The sequence below is a fragment of the Trachurus trachurus genome (genome assembly GCF_905171665.1).
Source record: "Trachurus trachurus genome assembly, chromosome: 17".
NCBI lineage: Eukaryota > Metazoa > Chordata > Actinopteri > Carangiformes > Carangidae > Trachurus > Trachurus trachurus.
In genome coordinates, this window is record NC_139900.1 from 23,235,226 (window position 1) to 23,256,619 (window position 21,394).

Here is a 21,394-nt window from a genome sequence, read left to right on the forward strand (position 1 = left end):
CAGTAGACACAAAGCCCAACTGAGTCCATGCACTGGACTGGAACAACAAGGGAAGCATTTTCAGGGATTGTGGCAAGCTCTTGATACTGTTAACAAACTCAGAAAATTAATGATTATATGAACAGGGAAATACAGAATGCAATAAGCTTACTTACAGCAATGCTGCTGCAAATTGAGTGTCTTTCAAGTTATGTGCACTGAGAACTCTTATTGATAGTCTTGCTGGGAAATTATTTAAAACACACACACACACACACACACACACACACACACACACACACACACACACACACACACACACACACAATGTATGTATCCGTAAGACGGTTTTCGTGAGATCATGTTGAGCAGAATCAATAACCTGGTGAGTAATTTGTTGACACCCACTGCTTCACATGGTTTCAGATTACAAGATGACAACACAACACAGTCATGTGCTTCCCAGTGAGTCAAGACCGCTCTGACAGGAAAGAAAGTTCTTTCTGTTTAGACACTGCACAAACAAAAAACCGACAAAAACTGTGTTACATTATATTGTCAAATAATAGCTATTACAACTGATTGTAAAAATAGAAAACTCATAAATTGTTAAAGAATAGTTTCCATATTCTTAGTCTTTTAACCATACAAATCCATGTTTTAATAAGGAATTACCAAAATCATCTATCTCTTGGAGTTGCAGCCATTAAATCATTTTAACTCTGTCTCAAACTGCCAAACAAGAAAGTTTGGATTAAATATAAAATTCTGTTGGTTCAGTCTTGGATGTTGATTAATTCATGAACAAATGTAAGTGTTTTTTATATATATATATATTATTATAGTTTTTTTTTTTCTTTAAAAAAAAATATTATTAGGCTATTTAATTCAATGTTTCAACAACATTGTCGTGGCTCGTGGGAAAGCCCCACGTGGGGTATTCCAGTATGATGCCACACGGTTGAAAGCCCCGATATTCACCAAGTTGCGTTCAGTGTCCGAGGAGGCGTGTGCCCCGTCCTGCCAGAGTGAAAGAAACTACGCCTCGTCACAAATTATATAAATGACTCATCCACTGCCCTGATTTTCTCTTCAACTCCTCTGAGTAAGTATGTGCTTGGAGAGCCGCCCCTTTGAGAAGAACAAAAAAAAAACAGGTCAACAATCTGAGACAGATTAAACCAAAAACCAAAAACCAAAGGATCGTGAACGCATCTGGTGAAAACCCGGAAGCGTGTCGTCATTAGCAACAACAAACCCACCTGCCTTAAATGACAGCGGGACAGCGGCGCTCCGTTGTTGTCGTCCTTTAGACTCTGACAGCCGGTCACAGGAGAAACCGGCGGTGTGTCGCGGGTAACGGGGGGGTGAAGGCGGATATGTGCAGCAGCTGACCCGGTGGCGGCTCGGTGTTGCTCAGGAAACGTGTAAACCGTTAATCGTTTGCTCGCTCTCAGCCAGTCGCTGACGTTAGCTTAGCCCGCTAGCGCCCAGCGGCGTTAACGTTACGGCATGCGTGTTAATGTGAGAGCTCTTCCTCGTTGCGCATACCTAAAAAGCCAGTTCTGCTTTCAGTAGCTGACCTAGTGAGAGTGGATGATAAATCCTCAGAGGCTTCCCGGAAAAGGTCCACACACTGCCATGGAGCCGTGCGCGGCTATGGGCTGTGTGAACATGGGCAGCCTGACCAGCACCTTGCCGGTGATCCCCTACCAGAAGCTGACGGACCTGTACTACCTGAGCAGAGGCGGCTTCGGAACCGTGTTCAAGGCGCAGCACTCGGACTGGAGGACCACGGTGGCCATCAAGTGCCTGAAGTTCGACTCACCTTTCGGGGAAAGGTACCGTGACCGTGCTGTGTCACAGTTTAGGCCACGCACACTGTCTGGAAGGAAATCCTCTGAATGTAAAAGACTTGCATTATGCTATACATAGTCAGCAAGTGTACCGACAGATAACCGTAAGATGCAAATCAGAGCATCAGTACTTGACTTGGTGTTGTATTGATGTGTGGGCAGGAGCTGTCTCAGTGCTCTGTCTGTGGAGCTGCTGTGCTGCAGGGCTTGAGTCCAGATGATTATAATCTGTAATCTGCATTCCTGTAGCTCTGCTGGACGAAAACTTTGTTCAAATCCACGCTTTTGAATACGAGTTGCACCAAATATCAGCCGATACTGATACTGTATTAGTTAGACTCCACTGGGTCTTTCATATCCTTCTCTTTGAACTAATGAATGGCATGCAGTTTGCCCTCTTGCAGTTGAGGTTCAAGAGAAACTTGTTGACTTGTTGAAAGCAACACTGCACAAATGGTGAACAAGCATTTTGAGTTCAGTGACACCTTATTATCCCCCTCTATAATGATACAGATAAGGATGGACAGTGACACGTTTCTGACTTTCAAGAGGATCATAGTGTGATAATATGATTTATTAATGTACAGTTAACAGCAACCAGGGGATGGTAACACAATGAAAGAAAAGAGTTTGATCATTTGTTATAGATAACAGAGGTGTGGGGGTAATTGATTTTATACATTTGTCATGATGTTTGGCAGTGTATTTGAGTTTCCAGCCGAATGCTGCAGTCATAGTTTCGCTACCTGTATCTCTGTGTGTTGTGTACACAACATTTGTCATCACTATTTTGGTGTTTTCATCAGTCCAAGAGTTGATATTGACTCTGTGTCACTGGCTGTGTTTCAGAGAGAGGAACTGCCTGCTGAAGGAAGCAGAGGTGCTCCATAAAGCCAGATTCAACTACATCATCCAGATCTTTGGCATCTGCAATGAGCCAGAGTTCTTCTGCATTGTCACAGAGTTCATGAGCAATGGCTCTCTGGACCTGTTGCTTCACGAGGTAGCTATATATATATATTGACAGGTAGCGTAACAAGATGTATAAGCCATATACATTAGCTTCCTCTTTCACTCAGGAAAGCAGAACTGATATATAACTGATCATTAAAAAATGAAACATTTTGTTTCAAATATTGCAAAATGTCACAGGCACTTAATAAGCTCTGAGAAACACCTACTGCTCTTATTAGGGCACTTTGGTTGTCATTACAGCTGAAGAGCCAGCTCTCCACTCAGCATGGGCACATATGACATAGCTTCCCTTTGTGTGAGACAGTGAGCAAAAGTGGAACTTGGCGGTATTCACAGTCTCTGGTGAAACTCTGAAACAATCAGGGAAAGAAAAGTGAAGAGAGCAGACAATCGTAGTTAGGGAAATTCCCACTTGTGCTCATATAGTAAATTTTTTCTCTCTTCATTTTGTGCTCCTCTATGACATAACTCTGTGGTGTCAGTACAGCATTAGACATCCTCTCTGCACTTCCTCACTGACACTTTGATATGTCTTTTAATACCCGGTTCATTATTTCTTTCTACAGAAGGACATGTACCCTGTTCTCGCCTGGCCCCTGCGACTGAGAATCCTTTATGAAATTGCGCTTGGGGTTAACTTTCTTCACAACATGAACCCACCCCTCTTGCATCATGATCTGAAGACGCAGAACATCCTGCTGGATGGTGAATTTCATGTTAAGGTGTGTCTCAAGAGGGGAATTTGTTGTGGTATGAGCTCTATGTGTGACATGTAGCAGCTAGAACTTGATCTGTTTTGTTTTTAAAGCACATGATTTCACACTTTTGTTTTTATATTTTTCATCTTTATTATTCGAGCTGAGACAAACTCAATGGAGGGGATATCATTTGAGTGAAAAAAATTTGAAATTTTTCAAATTTAACACTCTCTGATCTGAACGTGTAACTGTATACCTTACATTTTCAGACGATATAATGGAAAACCTAATTGAGAAAATAATCATCAAATGAATCCATAATAATGTCAATGCCATTATGATAAACTGAGGAATTCTCCCAGAGTATGTTAAAAAGGTCCTTGAACGGTGCTAACACTCTGCTGCTCTGCTTCTGTCCAGATTGCAGACTTTGGCCTTTCTAAGTGGCGGCAGCTGTCTGTCAGTAAAGGCTCGGGGTCCAAGCCCACAGAGATGGGCGGCACAGTGATCTACATGCCCCCTGAGGAGTACGAACCCTCCAAGAGCCGCCGAGCAGATGTAAAACATGATATGTACAGGTGAGACAACAAATTTTATTTATAAAGCACAATTTTAAATAAACACAAATGTTTCCAAAGTGCTGTAAAGTGAAATAAAAACCATAAAACATAATAAAAAGACACAATACTACAGATAAAAGACACAATAAAACATAATAAATAAGTAAATAGACTGTCCACCCCAGATAAAATATCTGTGGTCAGCTGACCTGAGGGATCGGCTGGGTGTGTAGGGGTGCAGAAGCTCAGAGTATGGGGCAAGACCATTTAGAGATTTAAAAAGCAAATAAAATAATTTTAAAATGAATTCTAAAATGGACGGGTAGCCAGTGGAGTGAAATTTTCTTGTGCCAGTTAAAAGAAGCGCAGCTGCGTTCTGTACCAGTTGAAGACGTGCGATGGAGGACCCCACTAACCCCCGTATAAAGTGCATTGCAGTAATCCAGCCAACATGACGTTCTTCAAATGACTGCGTTTCATGGGCCTGAGGTTTATGTATTACAGTACGTGGTCAGACTATTGGGAAGAATTTGTGAATGGGTGAACTTGATAACTTTATTTTACGGCTTAAAACTCTCATAAAGTAAATGTTTGTCAAACACATTCTCAGCACTGTGGGGAAGTGAAGTATCCCTGCCTGGCAATGTGTGACCATGTGCCAACAGGGGTTTGGATTGTTGACATACCACAACAGAACACGGTGCAGGGACCGTGCTGAAGACTAAATCTGTTAAATCTGTTGATCACGCCGGGCCAGAAATGGTCTGATTCCACGAATGTGCCAGAGAGAGGAATTGGCAACAAGAAAAAAAGCATGAAAAAGTCTTTCCCCTCTATTTGGCTTTTCTTAATCAATCTGAATTGTTTGACAGTTCAATTAATCATCACTCTTCCTTGTAGATCTGTGGTTAGATTAAAGTCCCTTCAGGGGAATAACAGAATACCAGTGGAGGAGATGACACACCTTTAACTCCTCTCTCCTCTTGATGTTTACATTACAGCTATGCCATCATTATGTGGGAGGTGCTGTCCAGGCAGATACCATTTGAAGGTAACACATTTTATTCAGTTTGTTTGTTTGGATCAATATATATTGACTTGTCTCAGTCACTTTCCTTGCTCTTTGAGGAAGTGAGGGAGTGTCACAGTGTTGCCACACTAACCTCACGTGTGTGTATGTGTATGTATGTGGTCAGAGGTCACAAACCCCATGCAGATTATGTTCAGCGTCCTGCGTGGTATTCGTCCTGACACAAGCCTGGACAGCCTCCCTGCTGACATCCCCAGCAGAGGGACCCTCATCAGTTTAATGACCTGCGGCTGGACCGCTAACCCTGACGAGCGGCCTTCCTTCCTCCGTAAGCTCACACCACTAACTCAACTGCAGGAGCTCATTTCTGGCAGAAGATCACAAATTCCACCCACTCAAAAGATACTTTGCACTTCACTCTATCAGTTTGACCTTTTTCACAGTTTGGGATGACCCTGCACTGTTGAGTAACAGGCAAATTTCTCTCATGCTAAATTTGATACTAACAAAGCAGCAGTGACTAAGTTCCTGTCACGTTGTCAAAAAAAAAATTCTGTCCTCACTGAAACATGATGATGCTTTTACCCCGCACTGTTGACAACATTTCATCGTGTGAGATACAGTAATGATGTGTTGTGTTTTCCTGCCATTTCAGAGTGTTTGATTGAGCTGGAGCCCATGGTGAGGAAGTTTGATGAAATCGATTTCTTGGAAGCGGTGCTGCAGATCAAGAGATCAAAGGTCAGTTTAAGGCTTTTCACTTTTTCTTTGTCTTCTTTTCCTTTTTGTGTTTTGTGTATTGAGCTGACAATTTAAAACTGACGGGAAGGTTAGAGAAAGTTTGGACATCGGACAGAGGTCACTGGCTGGACTCACACTGGGGACAGAGGGACACTTTAGTTTGCCTAGCATTGATTATAACAAACAGAGGGTGTAGTACCATTACCAGTAAAGTACAGTAGCTGTGAGAAAAAATAGATGTTACACCCTATGACTGAACAGTTTATCAGCTCCACGACATCTCAGCGCCCACACGTGGGGATTTTAAGTGCATATGATTGGTCCAAGTCCAACCTTGCCCACACAGCACCGAGGTTCTCTGGTGGATACATGATTATTAAGTATTAAATCATCTGCAGTCTTGTTTGCTAGTCTATGATGTCTCAGTGGTGTCGCGTAATACTAGTGTGACTGTGCAGATGAGTAAAGGAGTCTTCCTGCTCATGAACATACAAACAGCAAACTAAAGCTTCACAAAGAAGAGAAGCTACATTTTAACAATGTGTAATCTGGGACAGTTTGAGGTGATCCATGACGGAGAGAGGATGAATAATTTCCCTTTACCGTATCCTTCCTCTATTCAGTTTTGGTATGCACACATGTCAGGGACACTATTGTTTCAATGACAAAACAGTTTGGAGGGAAACTGCTGCGTCTAAGCTGAGTAGGTCGCCGTGTTGGGAGGAACCAGTAAAACCAACTCAGGTCAGTTGTATCAGAACATTTTCACACAGAGCAGGTCTAAACACAACCTTTGTAATGGTATTATATACAGAGACCAAATATTCCCACATGAGTAAGAACTTGGCAGTGGCAGGAAACACAACAGGTTTTTAATAAAAAAACATCAGGTAGAGGCAGGCTCAGTCTGTCTGCTGCCACTGTTTAACGATGAGAGAGGGGGGGCGGGGGCGGGTGCTTAGAAGAAACACAGGTTTGTGTTATTTATTTTTTTTTTTTTTTCCAATTCTTATACTAATTATTAGAGGTGTAACGGTTCTGAACGGAAAACCGAAGTTCAAAGGACTACGGTTCAGAAACTCATTCTGTCTTCCCGAACCGATCGGTTCAGCCCACCCCGCCCCCACCGCAGACATAGCCTACAGTATATGCCGAATTTAGTTAGAACGGGCAGAGAGAGATGAGGGACAGGGAAGTGACAAGCTGAAGTGTGACCAGGTGATCAGTAACGCAGCGCAGTCTGGGATGGAAGATCAGACCAACAAAGGTACACAGACAGCTGTATCACTTGTAAGGACGGTGCCACTAAAACCCCCCCCAAAAAAACAGCGTTACGTTCTCCAGCCGAGGGAGGGGGGAATTGTTTCAGTTTGAGTTTCATTTCCTTAAGTTTCGTTTTTACCGTGCACCACTGTCATGCGTTTGAATAAACTGGGGCTTTGACATAAATTAGTAGTGAAGTGAATATTTAACCAGGTTGACGGATGCATGACGTCACTTGTGGTCTGTTTTTTCTCCCTTTTACATGAAACAACATAGATAGATAGATAGATAGATAGATAGATAGATAGATAGATAGATAGATAGATAGATAGATAGATTAGATAGATAGATAGATAGATAGATAGATAGATAGATAGATAGATAGATAGATAGATAGATAGATACTTTATTGTCCCCCTGGGGGGAAATCTGGCTTGGTCCGCCAGACCCTTCATCAGACCCATCAGCTCCCTAGTGTGGACGTTGAATGTCTGTGTCTGTGAATCAAACATCTGTCTTGTGTTGGCTGTACCTGATTCAAGCTCGTTTTACTTACCATTTGATCGTTGCCCAGTCGCTGTGATTTCATTCCTCTGATCCTCTTTGTCAACCATCTCTACGTCCTCACTCCACAGTTGAGACAGGGATCAAGTTGTTGTTCAGCTCAGACGGCATGTGAGAAGAGGAGTGGGGAGGAAAGCTTGAACACGTTGAAGAGCCGGCCCAGCCCAAGACCGGTGAGTAACCAGTAAACACTCATCTGCACCTACATTCAGGTCACTCTGGCCAGTTATTGCTCAGAGGAGGACATGAAATCAGCAGTTAAACGGACGTCTTAGCGTATCTCAATAAAAGCACTAGTAAGCTTGGTCTGTTCATGTGTATGTGGAAATGAAGCATTACTGTCTGTTCTGCCACAGGAGAGGTCAGGCTCAGACTCGGCCTCCTGCTCCTCCCAGGACACAGACATATCCCAACCAGGCGACCTCATCAGCAGTAATGCTGCACCATCTAAAGGTAATGACAACAAGACCGACACACTGTATATGTCTAGGGTATCGTTTACTGCTGCTGGGAGTTGGAGTGTTGATTTATGAATGTCTCATAAAGTAAATACAAGCACACTGATGACATCCGATGTAACATTTGATATAAAATCTATCTAATCGTCAACATGAGCTTCACTTGTTGCCTGCAAACATCACACACCTTCCTCTGCTCCTCTTCATGTAGGTAGCCTCCCAGCATCGTTCATAGCTAACACCCTGGAGCCCCCAGCATCTCTGATAGACCCCAGCCAAATCAACAATCTCAACTACAGCGCCAGGCCTGTGAATGATTGGAATATTCCCATCAAGCCCGACCTGCCGGTGACTGAGTGTGAGACTCGACTGGACAACCTGACCCTCAAACCGCAGCCTGAGCAACAAGGTACAAGCTGTTATTAATGTGAAGTTTTTTGGGGGGTTTGTTTGTTTTCTGACTTTGTGTTGGAGTGGAGGTGATGTGGCCCACATCTGTTTTGGGAACTCTTGAATTTTTGGGGTTTTTACAAGGTACATTCTGTTGTAATTCTTCTCTCTCAATCATTATTCTTATTGTAATATTTTTTGTCATGTGTCCCATGTTTTAAATGTTTTTCTTCCAAAATCTGACTCGCACCTCCTTCTCTTTCCTCACAGCCGATCACGTTCCTCCAGCGGAGCCGTCCTCGCCCTCACAAGGCCCCATCGCCCACTGGATCAAGACACGTCGCGAGGACATTGTCCGCCAGATGACGGAGGCCTGTTTGAACCAGAGCTTGGACGCCCTCCTGTCCCGCTCCATGATGATGCGAGAGGATTACGAACTCGTGATGAACCAGCCCACACGCACCGCCAAAGTCCGGCTGCTGCTGGACAACTGTGACAGACACAACGAAGACTTCTGCCGCATTGTCGTCCGCAAGCTGCACGACAACAAGCAGATGGGTCTCAAGCCGTACCCGGCCGAGATCAGCTCCCCGACCACGACCGTCGTCCCCAGCGCACCGCCACTGTCCTTGTCCTACAACAAAATCCCCAGGAACATGTAGCAGCCTCACAACAAAGCAATGAAAACTCTCCAGATATCAGTCAGTGCCAACGTTACACTACAGATGACTTACTGGTCCCACTGTCGTCAAGACAGTCACCACGTTCCCTGTCGGTCTATCCCTGAAAAGGAGTGAGGAAAGCAAGTGACAGGTACAAAGCTGAACTACTGGCTTGAAAGTGAATGTTTGATCATCACTTAGAGATGGATTAGATTCTGTATTATCAGAATCGAGAGATTTTGACTGAATCAGTGATTTTATTTAACAGTGCCCTGGATTAAATGAGATGAGTTATTTATAGTCTTCACACACTGAGCGGATGCACTCCAGGGTTTCACTCCCTTTGGTATGTTATGCTTTTTGTCTTCAGATACTATCAGTTATGTAGCCTTGTATTTGTATGTGTGTGTGTGTGTGTGTGTGTGTGTGCAGCCTTATTTGTAAAATGCAGACATTGTCGTTCCACTCAGTTGATCTGAGTAGGTGACAGGAGGACTGTTAACATGCTGGCAAATGCAGCAAACCTAAGATTTATTCCTATTATAGCAATCTCATCTTAAAGTATGACGTCGTTATGGGTTAACTGTGCTGATAATGTGAAGGGCTGTGTGGTCCTCAAAGAAACAAAGAGTGTCTGTCTTGGTTTGAAGCACATAAGCACTGATAAACCAGTAAGAAAATACATCATGGACTGTTCAGAGCTAATGATAGCAGTCTAACTGTGATCAGATAGAAATGAGTTGGGATTCTGGTGACAATGTGGAAAGTTTTTGTCCCTGCCTGGGCTTTTTCTCCTCCCCCCACTCCCCTTCTTGCCCCTGACCTAAAGAGAGTCACTTGGAGTTGGAGTAAAGAGGAAGTTGAGATTGTAATGTAACACCAGAATGAGAGGGATGTATGTGTGTGCGTGTGTCTGCATGTCTAAGTGAACTAAAGTGATCTGCCCTCTGATTTTCTTTTGGTCATCTCTCTCAGCAGTGGCCTCACCTCTCAGTATTAGTAATGCACATGTATCAGATATGCCAGACTCATCTGGATACTTTGAGACTAACAGTTCTTCCATGCGCTCTGAGCTACGATTGAAAAATAAGAGTCACGCTTTTGATCCTGTTGAGTAGAAACAAGTGTAATACATGAACAGAGTAAATCAAAGCTGCTTTGCTTGTAGCACAGTACGGTGGAGGCTAAACCGTCATGCTGCTCAGTTTATTACTCTCGACTTTTTCTACAGTATCTCTGCTGCCTAAATCTGCTGCAAATGATAAATAGACATGTTGAAATATGATTCTGTCTGTTTGTCCTGGACATTCAGCAAACATCAGTCTGTTCAATGCAAGACAATACACACATTCAACAGTAGCACCATCTCTTTATCTCTATATACAAGAGTAAAACCTGCCCCAGAGAACCTCATTCATAAAAAAAATTCAAATATATATGTTCAAATATGCTGTATAATGTTTATTCTTTGTGCCAAAACACGTTGTGGTTAAGAAACGGTGATTCCTATTTCTATGACAGGCTTATTACTTTCAGCACTCCTCAACTCATTTGTATATTTGTGTATGTGTGTGCACATGTCACAGAGCTGCAACGGATGATTATTGTCATCGCTAAATAATTGGATTATTGTTTCATTTGGTGTCAGAAAATGATAAAAATGTCCAATTATTGAACATTTTCCAGTCAAAACCCCAAAGATTCTCAACTTACTGTCACTATTCAATTCGATGTTTTTGGCATTTATGCTTTGAAATAACTTAATGTAAATGATTATTAAAATACACTGATAAGACATAACATTATGAGCACTGACAGGTGAAGTGAATAACACTGAATAACACTTCATCCTGGTACCTATTAGTGGGCAGGATTTACAGTATTAGGCAGTAAGTGAAGATGATGGATTAGAAACATGAGAAATGGGCGGATTTGAGCGAGTTTGACAAGGACGACTGGGTCAGAGCATCTGAAAACCTGCAACTCTTGTGAACGGTGCAGTTGCAGATTAACTTTATCTTGATTCACAAATCGTTTCAGCTCTAGTGTGTATGTGTATAGTCTCTTCCTCTTCACTGCTTCCACTTTACCAAACGGGTGCTTAAATCTAAGTATTGTAGCAGTGGTATTTACTAGCTGTATATCCATAAATTCATCACAGACTGTCCCTTTTTTATTCCTATTTCTCTACAAGAGTGCAGCTCCCTCTCATTGTCTGAAGTAAACTGCAGTTCACTATGAAGAGTGCAGTGGGAAATGAGCCACAGCAGGTGATGCTTAAAAGAAATATCACAGTGATGTGACTTGGCCAGCAAGGTCGATATGCTTCCATGATGTTGGACTTGTATTGCCTTGTCTTTGATAACTGTGCCTCATATTCTGCTTTTAGTCTCAACCACAGTAACGTGCAAAAGCCTTTTCCACATATCAGAGTTGAGTAAAAATGCTCCAAATTTGATAGCGTAAATATGTTTAAACATATTTTGTACTGTAAATGATGGTTTCATCTTTTTTATATGTATTTTCATCTGTGATCACTTGTTAAAAAATTCATACAAAGATTTTTTTTTTTTAAGTGTTGATTTGATATTCATAGAGTTGCCTTGTGCAAAATACCCTGCCCGTAATTTGGGATATAATTTAGTGCCCATGTCATTATCGGTGTCAGTTTATCAAACAATATTACATGTTCCATAAAGTTCAGTTGATGTGTAGTTGTGGTTTCAATACAATGTAGGATTTTTCATAAACTGTAACAAATTCATCAATAAAATTGGTACTCTGTTTTTACTTCTGCCTGCGCTGCTTTCATCGTCTTTCTTCCTGATTCTGTGGCTTTTATCCCAGGTCAATTTTCAGTCAGTTAGAACAGTTAGCTCATGTTTTCATCTATATTAAGATACTGATTGAGATGCCAAGAACTAAGAGGGCCTGTGTACAGCCCTGGGACACTGAATGGGCCTACCTGGGACAAAAATGACACCGGGGGAGATGCAAAACAAACTCAACAAGCTGAGAAAAGACATTTAAAAAAGGCATATAACGACTTCACGGCAAGGCTGAATGATCTGTAAATGATCTACAAAGCAGCAAGATGCAAAACAATTACAGAGATGCAAAGAGAAGCAAAACCACAAGTCTCAACGAGAAGCAACACCACCGCAAAGAGATGCAAAACAAATGCAAAGCGACATAAACCAAAATGAAATGGCCACTAAGGGCTCATAAATTACTGTAAGGAGATTAGAGATTTATAACTGGCAGGAAGAATACAAGTCATTTTGCATTTGTTTTAGTCAGAGTGTCCCGCTCCTATGTAGAGTAGGGCCATGGCACCCACTGTTTCATAATCTGCCCAGTGCATAGCAACCTGTTGGAGTCACTGATGGAGAATGACAGTGGTTCTTAATGTCAGAACAATCTCCTGGCTGACTGGTCGCCTGTTGACCCAGAAGCAGTCTGATGAAGGCACCCTGGGGGCAGGGACGAGGTCTGCTCGTCTCTGAAAATAGCACTGAGGGGAACACGAGAGTCCGTCTCGCCTGCTGCTGGAAAAACACCCGTTGTGGTCGTGCTGGGCTGCAGCGATTGCAACACTGACTGTCCTGTTGCCATCTCAGATATGATCTCGCCAATGTCTCACTGCCTGGTTCAGAGGAGCAGCACTGACCTGAGAGACACTACATGTTCAGACGGACAAATACACTGTTAGATTTTCCCCAAACATAAGGTAAATTCACGTACTATTACTTCTTTTTACACATTTGCCCTTTATGTTTCTAAAATTATTGCACCTGCTAACTAGGTTATCTGAAGGCATGAAGAGTGGGCTATGAGGAAAACATTTTGGTGAATGATGCTCTGATATCATGTGACATTTTCTTGTTTTCATGTTTTCTTGGGCATGAACAAGGCGGTGTTCAGCTTTTACAGAGTTGTATAGTTGAAGTTTAAAGTATTGTATGAATTGTTTGAACCAGCTAATTGGAAAACCCCCAATAATTCTCACTGCATCATCTCCACAGCAGCACTGCAAGACCAATCTGATCCGAGGCAGAAGATGGGGGTCATGTCACAGACAATATGCCCAAGATCGCGGGCTCCTTCTGACGAGGACTTGAAGGCCCCGAGTGGAGGGAAAGGGGAGAAAATGCAGATGAAGAGAGAAATCTCTCTCATGAATGGAATCTGCCTGATCGTGGGCAACATGATTGGCTCTGGGATCTTCGTCTCACCAAAGGGTGTACTCATGCACAGCGCCTCTTACGGACTGGCGTTGCTGATTTGGGCTCTGGGAGGGATCTTCTCAGTGTTCGGGGCCTTGTGCTACGCAGAGCTCGGCACCACCATCACTAAGTCTGGAGCCAGCTACGCCTACATCCTGGAGTCTTTTGGCAGCTTTCTGGCTTTCATCCGCCTCTGGACGTCCATCCTGCTGATCGAGCCGGCCAGCCAGGCTGTGATTTCGCTGACCTTTGCCAACTACCTGGTGGAGGCCTTCTACCCCACCTGCCAGCCGCCGTACGACGGTGTCCGCCTCATCGCTGCAGCCTGCCTCTGTAAGAAAAACTCTGTGTGAGTCTGTGTGAGAGAGCTTTTACATTCAGCATTTCATTTACCACCCAGAAAACAGGTTGCAAAGTCCCCATGGCAAAGGAGAGAAAACTGTGGTCTCAGGGAATTTAGTGAATTAATCAGCTCTTTAGTTGTAATGTGTGCCCATACAGTTTATATGGTGAGACACATTAATCAGAAGTTAATTAAATTTGCTGCAGAAAAATACTAGAGGGAAAATGACTCTGCAGCCGTCGATATTGTGCTGCCGGCAGAGAAAGGCTGAAACTGGTCAACACGTTGGTCCAATTGTGCTCTGGGTGGTCAAATATAAAATATAGCAGATTTCAGGTATTCAGATTATACAATATGGAACCATGAAAGTTGTTAGCCTTTTGAATTTTTAATTTAGCTTTTGATACTATTTAAAGGTGTACAGAAAAGAAAATTGAATTTGAGCCCACTGTGGGTCCTAACATTAGTGTAATAACTCATCTATCAGACGATGGAGCCCAAACTTTGTGCAAAATTCTATTTTCGAGTAAAACCGGGATGAAAGTGTGGTATTTTTTTTCCGCATTGGATAATGCAGGCGCACGGATTCACCCTGCTCACGATTCACCAGCCACTGATATTGGATCTGTCATCTGTCAATCAAACGTCTGAGACAACACACACACACCGCTCGGTCTCGCCCCAAGCTTTGAATATCCCGCCCGCTCAATAACGACCAACCAAATTCGTTTCCCTTACTCGGGTAAACTCGTGCGGCAACTCGTGAAAACTGGCGCGACAAACAGGACAAACGGCCATTTCTGTACACCTTTAAATTATTTTTTATTTTTTATTTTTTAAACACCATGAAATGCATTTGCACTCAGTCATTTTCTCTCTATGTATTAGTTTATTAAATAGTTTTGGATTAAAATCACCTTACTTCACAGAGCTGAACGACGCATCTATGCTATCCATGATAACTGTTTGTAATTTATCTTACAGTATTGGTTTCAGTGTTCAAGTGTTTATTATTCACACTTCCAACTCAGTGTCAGAGCTGGATTCAATTAATTCAAATCTTTCATTTTACAGCCAACTCACATTAAAACCATTCAACTGGGCTGACTGTTATTTTAACATAGTTACAGGAAATACCATGTATTAATCAAATACAGCAGCAGAACCTCCATTTATCCCTGCACCAGCCTCAATCACCCCACATGAGACTGGCACCAGCTATAGTTGGACCACCGGTCCTGTAAAAATACCACAGCCGGCTTTGTGCTGTGAAGAATGTAGTTGGTGGGTATTTAGGTGAGAGAGCAGCAGGGGCATGAGTCATTAAGCACTCTACTGAGAAGTGAGTTTCCCCTTCTGTAACCACATACTGAATGAGGCCCAGGTGATGCCAGTGGCAATAAGGAAAACTGAAAACTACGGCTTTAAAAACTCCACTTAAGAGGAAAAGAGAAGCAGCAGCAGCAGCAGCTCCTGTGTTAGTATAAATTAATATGTTAGCTGTACAAAGGAGGATTCATTTATGTGCTTATTAATCTGCTTCATGCAGGTATACTCATTTTCATCAACTGTGCCTACGTGAAGTGGGGGACTCTCATCCAGGACATCTTCACCTACGCCAAACTCATGGCGCTCTTTCTCATCATCATTGTAGGACTCCTGAAATTATCAACTGGTAAGTTAATGCATCAAAACAAGACACATGATCAAAATGCGTAAATAAATACGCTTTAAACTATGACTCCTCTCTCTGTGTAGGAGAAGCAAAAGGCTTTGAGAGTCCATTTGAGGGCTCCTCTACAGATCCTGGGGCCATAGCTTTGGCCCTCTACTCAGCTCTGTTCTCCTACTCCGGCTGGGATACACTCAACTTTGTCACGGAGGAGATTAAGAATCCAGAAAGGTGATACACACAGACACACCAAGTCATCTACATCTACGCTTGAGCCTCTACACTCACTTTAACCTCCTGTTCTTGGCTCACTGACCACAATTTGAGTCTGACAGTGTAGGTGACCTGGCTAACATGCCTCTGAATCGTTTATATAGGGAGTTTATACAGAGTTTCACAGAGTGAAAATGAGCCACTGGAAATTGTGCTAAAACATAAAACTCAATCGATAAGCTATAACTCATCATTGTTTTTGTTCTATTTGTCCAAACTTATCGTGACATTTGTTTACATGTCCTTTAAAGGTGCTGTCAGTACCATTATAACAGTTCAAATTTTTACACATGATAAGTGTTAATCTCTGTCATGAAGCTACGGAAAATAATCAAATGACTCAATTTCCGTGTCCACTTGAAGTTGAAGTTGAAGTTTATGGTTCTTTTTATTTATGTATTTTTAGCTATGATCAAGAACATGCTTTGTGAGGTCACAGTGACCTTTGACATTTGATCTCTGAATCTAATCAGTTCATCCTTAAGTCCAGATGGATGTTTGTGACAAATTTGAGGAAATGTTACATAAACTTTCACTCTAATGTTGAATTGGATCAAAATGATGAAGCAATGACAGTTTAAAGCAGAAGTAAGCGATCCGGTCGTTTTGGCTAATGCTGCGTTCCAGGCAGGCTTTTGAAACCGTAAATTACAGCTTCAAGTCACGACTTACGACTTTGTAGCGTTCCAGGCAACCCACTCGTGTTTTTCCGACCTGTTTTACCTGTGAAAGTCACTATAACGGCCACTCGTAACTTCTGACCCGTGAACTCGTACCAGATCGAACTGGTACGACTTCACAGGTCGGAAAAACACGAGTTACGGGCTGCCTTGAACGCACCATAACGTCCTGTCAGCCGATGGAGTTAGCAGCCCCCGCCCTCGTCATGGATCTATTGGTCCTCGTCCCTACGTCACCACATCCCTTGGCTGCACACACAGCCCTTTATGCCATTCTCTCTCCTCATTGGATAAAACATGTAGGATACGAGAAAAGTTTTCTCCTCGGCTCAGAGCAGAGCAGAGTGACTGACAGACCCGTGTTTCGGACCAAACACTCTATGTAAGTGATTGCTGTCGGAAGATATAACTATTTAAGACTTATATTAACACAAAAATATCGCTTACTTCTGCTTTAAATCTAAAAGGTCAAAGTTCAACCTCACTGTGACATTATACTGTATAATGTGGGAAGCAGATGGAAAGATTGTGTAGATCTTATAGCCAGGTCTAAGATGTGTGTGTGAAGCCTTTACGTTTAGAAATTGCAGTTGATATTTGAGGTTCTGTTTGTTGACAACGTTAGACTGTAAGTTACTTGATGATGAACTTGATGATTGAACAGCTCTGAATTGCAACTTGAGAAAAACCATGTGCTTGTTGTTGTCGTCGTCATAGGAATCTGCCCCTGGCCATTGCAGTTTCCATGCCCATAGTGACCATCATCTACCTGCTGACCAATGTGGCCTACTACGTGGTTCTGGACATACCGTCTCTGCTGTCCAGTGACGCTGTTGCTGTGGTAAGACCATCATAAATGTCCCAAAGTCCTGAACACCAACAGACTGGATTCCTCCCTTTACACCCTGTCTCTAAATAAATAAATAAATAGTCTTTGATAAGAGCTAATGAAAACATATTTGGAGTTAGTCATCATGCTGTCATGGAAAACCACAACAAATGACTCTTCCTTGTAGTTAACTATCTTTATTGTTGTAATGTTAATGTTCAGCGTTTGTTCAGTGTTTGTTTGTTAACCATTCTTCCTCTATCTTCTTCCCATTCATGTTCTTTTGTTCTTCTGTTTCTTATTGTTTGCTATCTTTGTAATGCTTCTGCTTCCCCTGTGGTTGAACTAGTGTTTTACATCACAGTGAATGTGCTCAGTGTACCGTGGGTAAGTTCTTCAGGCAAAGTCTGCAGACGTGCAAACAGTGTGAATGCCAGAGAGCCCTCGTCCACCTCATGGTTTTATAGCAGGGACGGCCCTCAGCCCGCGTGCACGTCTGCGAATGGGTGTTGACTAGGATTGGGCCCAGTCGTCACCTGAGAGAGAAAGAGAGAAAGAGAGAGAGACGATGCTAAATATAGTCCTGTTCTGCTTAGAAATGCCTGGCCTGAGACATTTTACCCCCTCAGGAAAAAAAACAAGGCTGCAGAAATAAAAGTGGAAGCAGCTCGCTGTGAATTGTCCTTGAATTCTGGATGATACAATGCTTACCATACCATAATACCATGTGAATCTGATCCCACAGACGTTTGGGAACGCAGTCCTGGGGCCGTTCAGCTGGATCATGCCTGTGTCGGTGGCCATGTCCTGTTACGGCGGCCTCAACGCTTCTATCATCGCCGCCTCACGGTAACCACAACACACTGAGCAGAACAACTTGAGGCCTTCATTAGAGCAATGGTTCTCAAAGTGAGGTCCGGGGACCCCCTGGGGTCCTTGAGAGGGTTCAAGGGGGTCCCCAACATTTTCTTGAGTTTTTCAACTTTTTTTTTTTTTTTCCAATTTTTGTTGTTTTGTTTTTTCTTTTAACTTTTTTTTTTATTATTTTTATTTTTATTTTACTAGTTTCTTCTAGAATTTTTTTTAATTAAAGCAGAAGTGAGTGATATATTTGTGTTAATATAAGTCTTAAATAGTTATATCTTCCGACAGCAATCACTTACATAGAGTGTTTGGACTGAAACACGGGTCTCTCAGTCCCTCTGCTCTGCTCTGAGCCGAGGAGAAAACATTTATCGTATCCTACAGTTTTTATCCAATGAGGAGAGAGAACGGCATGCAGGGCTGTGTGTGCAGCCAAGGAACGCCGTGAATGTGGTGACGTAGCGACGAGGACTGTTATGGTGCGTTCAAGGAAACTCGTATTTTTCCGACCGTGAAGTGTTACCAGTTCGATCTGGTACGAGTTCACCGGTCGGAAGTTACGAGTGGCCGTTATAGTGACTTTCACCGGTAAAACAGGTCGGAAAAACACGAGTGGGTTGCCTGGAACGCTACAAAGTCGTAAGTTGTGACTTGAAGCTGTAATTTACGATTTCAAAAGCCTGCCTGGAACGCAGCATTAGCGAAAACGACCGGATCACTCACTTCTGCTTTAATTTTTTTTAAACACTTTTTCCTAGACATTTTTTTTTTAAGAAATCTTACCACTTTTCTCTAAAAAAAATCATTATTTTTTGGGGGGGAGAATTTTTACCACTTTTTTCTAGAAATGTTTATTCACGCCATTGGCCCTAATTTGAAGGTAGGCCTATACATAAATAATATTAAAAAGTAATGTTCTTCAGTCTCAGAACAAATATTTGTGTATTTCTGGAGTTTGCTTCAAAATTTTGTCCAATGGGGTCCGTGGTCTAATTTGTGTCAATTTAGGGGTCCTTGATGTAAAAAAAAGTTTGAGAACCACTGCATTAGAGTATTTGGACAGTAACTTTATCAATCTTTAATGGCCGTGCAGGTTGTTTTTTGTTGGAGCCAGAGAGGGCCACCTCCCTGACAGCCTGAGTCTGATTCACCTGGAGCGCTACACACCCATACCTGCCCTGCTGTTCAATGTAAGAGGAGCATTTACCTCACTCTCACTTCAAAGAGCGGGAAGTGATTAAATGATTTTGTCAGTGCATGATGAGTTAAGCCAATAAATCTCCTCATGGCGCTGTGTGTCTGCAGGGAATAATGGGCCTGATCTTCCTGTGTGTGGAGGACGTGTTCCAGCTCATCAACTACTTCAGCTTCAGTTACTGGCTCTACGTGGGTCTGTCTGTGGCCGGCCTCATCTACCTGCGCATCACTCAGCCGGACAGACACAGGCCTGTGAAGGTGCGGTCCAAAGTCACCACGTGCATTCGGCCACTTACTGTACCGTACCTCTGCACAGCTCTGAGGAACTCACTGTGTGTGTCTGTCCACAGCTGACCCTGGTCTTCCCCTTCATCTACTGCCTGTGCAGCCTGTTCCTAGTCATCGTCCCTCTGTACTGGGACACCATCAACTCTCTCATAGGGATTGGTATTGCTCTCTCTGGAGTGCCGGTCTATTATGTTGCCATTTACCTGCCTGAGGAGAAGAGGCCCAAATTTATACGCAAAGTGAACGGTAAGATTTTGACTCAAATGTCTGTCTACTAAAAGAATATTAAAAAAAAATTATATTTTAGATCAGCAGGATTGTGTTTTTTAATCCTATATTTAATATAAATTTCCATATTGTCCTGTGTTGGATTAGACATTTAAAATATGTGTAGAGGAAGTGATAAAAAGGAGACATTTCCCTATCATAAAATTTAAGATAAAGCCTTCACACTGTCTGACTCAATATCACTTTCAAAATACAGCATTAATCAGCTTGGATGATCAGCAACAGTTGTAATTGATCTCTCCACTCCTCTGCCTGTTCACACCCCCTCCCACATCTTCCCTCTTCTGCCCCTCCAGCCTTTGCCACCAGATGCACCCAGATGCTGCTCTACTGCTGCCTGACTGAATTTGACTACGAGGAGACAGGAACACAAGCGGCCACTAAAACGCAGTGAGCTGCAGCCGGACCGTGTCGTCAGGCCTCCTGCCTCCTGCCTCCTGCCTGAGGCCTCGGGCTTTTTGAAAAACAAGGACAAGCGCAGCAAAGCACAGACTCACAACATTTGTGAGGGTTACTTCTGCCAGCTCAAGTTAAAAAAAAAAGGCCTGAGATCTCAAATGACTCACAGCAGAAGCGGGCACTTGAGAGACTGCAAACTGTTGCTTTCTTCTGTGAATGCAATATACTTTTCTACAGCGATGGAGGAATGTTTTCTATGAGGATTTAATAAAACTATAAAGAATTACAAAGTTGAGACTCACATTTTATTTTTGTGTGAAGATGTGAGTTGATACGTTTGTCTGTTTAAATCATGATTATGTAGCATGTTCCTTTTAGTCGAGGGAATGTCTTAAAAAGTTTTATTATGTAAATAATCATCACATATTTAAAACACTGTAAATCCGTAAAATGTTATCTTTAATTTATATGAAGCACATTCACTTTGAAATTTAAATATTGTGTATCGATATAACTCGAGTGATTTAATGTGTTTATGAAAATGAACAGAGAAGTGGTTTGTCTGCTGAGTCATGCTAAATGTGCATCAATTTGACATGTCAGCAAAATACTTTCAAACTGATGGGAAATTGACTGATTCACTGAAGTCACGTTCAACATGTACCCAACATGAGTAACATGAGCACGCAGAACCACCCTGCTGCTGCTGCTGCTGCTGCCGTTACATTTCTCACCTGCAGGTGGCGTAGACGGACTTTCACAGCTTCACATAAAAGACATGTGAGTGTCTGTTAAAACTGTCACATAATAATAAATCATCCTGCATTTCAAATCAGCTTCAGCAGCAGCAGCAGCTATTGCTGAGGGGAAACCATTCAAATGTGACCGGACAGAGGTGGATGACGAACACATCCAATCACATATTCACTCATTAATGTGTTGCCAGCAATTGTATCTACATGTGTAGATGACCTGTTATGGACAGACTTAGTTGTATCATTTTGTATCATGATTGAACTTAAAAGATTTTTCTCCTTTGTATTTTCTTGAACGCTCAATCACCTTTAATCCAAGTATCATTTTTTCCCCCCAGTAATGTATAAATTCCTTATTATTGTAGTGATTATTGTGTATTCTTTATGAACTGGACTTGAAATTA

General features: G+C 42.4%; 2 protein-coding genes across 2 annotated transcripts; both read left to right on the forward strand.

The window, feature by feature from the left end:
* The first annotated feature begins 1,251 nt into the window (after window positions 1-1,251).
* Window positions 1,252-11,865, forward strand: ripk2 (receptor-interacting serine-threonine kinase 2). The gene is made up of 11 exons (XM_083991715.1): window positions 1,252-1,820; window positions 2,685-2,838; window positions 3,377-3,532; window positions 3,929-4,086; window positions 5,070-5,119; window positions 5,265-5,426; window positions 5,754-5,839; window positions 7,738-7,839; window positions 8,023-8,119; window positions 8,336-8,533; window positions 8,785-11,865. Exons 1-11 carry the CDS (start codon window positions 1,576-1,578, stop codon window positions 9,174-9,176), a joined length of 1,800 nt encoding a protein of 599 aa, XP_083847841.1. The 5' UTR covers window positions 1,252-1,575; the 3' UTR covers window positions 9,177-11,865.
* Window positions 11,866-12,645: 780 nt separating this feature from the next.
* LOC311000717 (Y+L amino acid transporter 2) lies at window positions 12,646-20,891 on the forward strand. Its single transcript, XM_083991527.1, has 10 exons — window positions 12,646-12,906; window positions 13,202-13,735; window positions 15,295-15,420; window positions 15,504-15,648; window positions 17,088-17,211; window positions 17,945-18,048; window positions 19,157-19,253; window positions 19,369-19,518; window positions 19,611-19,794; window positions 20,133-20,891. Exons 2-10 carry the CDS (start codon window positions 13,237-13,239, stop codon window positions 20,228-20,230), a joined length of 1,527 nt encoding a protein of 508 aa, XP_083847653.1. The 5' UTR covers window positions 12,646-12,906; window positions 13,202-13,236; the 3' UTR covers window positions 20,231-20,891.
* The last annotated feature ends 503 nt before the right edge of the window (window positions 20,892-21,394 follow it).

Bases quoted from the DNA above. Each gene is read 5' to 3' on its own strand.
- ripk2 (XM_083991715.1), top strand. From the start codon at position 1,576: ATGATAAATCCTCAGAGGCTTCCCGGAAAAGGTCCACACACTGCCATG. The intron at 2,839-3,376 runs GTAGCTATATAT...TTCTTTCTACAG, and splicing joins TGGACCTGTTGCTTCACGAG to AAGGACATGTACCCTGTTCT. The intron at 7,840-8,022 runs GTGAGTAACCAG...GTTCTGCCACAG, and splicing joins GCCGGCCCAGCCCAAGACCG to GAGAGGTCAGGCTCAGACTC.
- LOC311000717 (XM_083991527.1), top strand. From the start codon at position 13,237: ATGGGGGTCATGTCACAGACAATATGCCCAAGATCGCGGGCTCCTTCT. The intron at 15,649-17,087 runs GTGATACACACA...TCGTCGTCATAG, and splicing joins GAGATTAAGAATCCAGAAAG to GAATCTGCCCCTGGCCATTG. The intron at 18,049-19,156 runs GTAACCACAACA...ATGGCCGTGCAG, and splicing joins TCTATCATCGCCGCCTCACG to GTTGTTTTTTGTTGGAGCCA.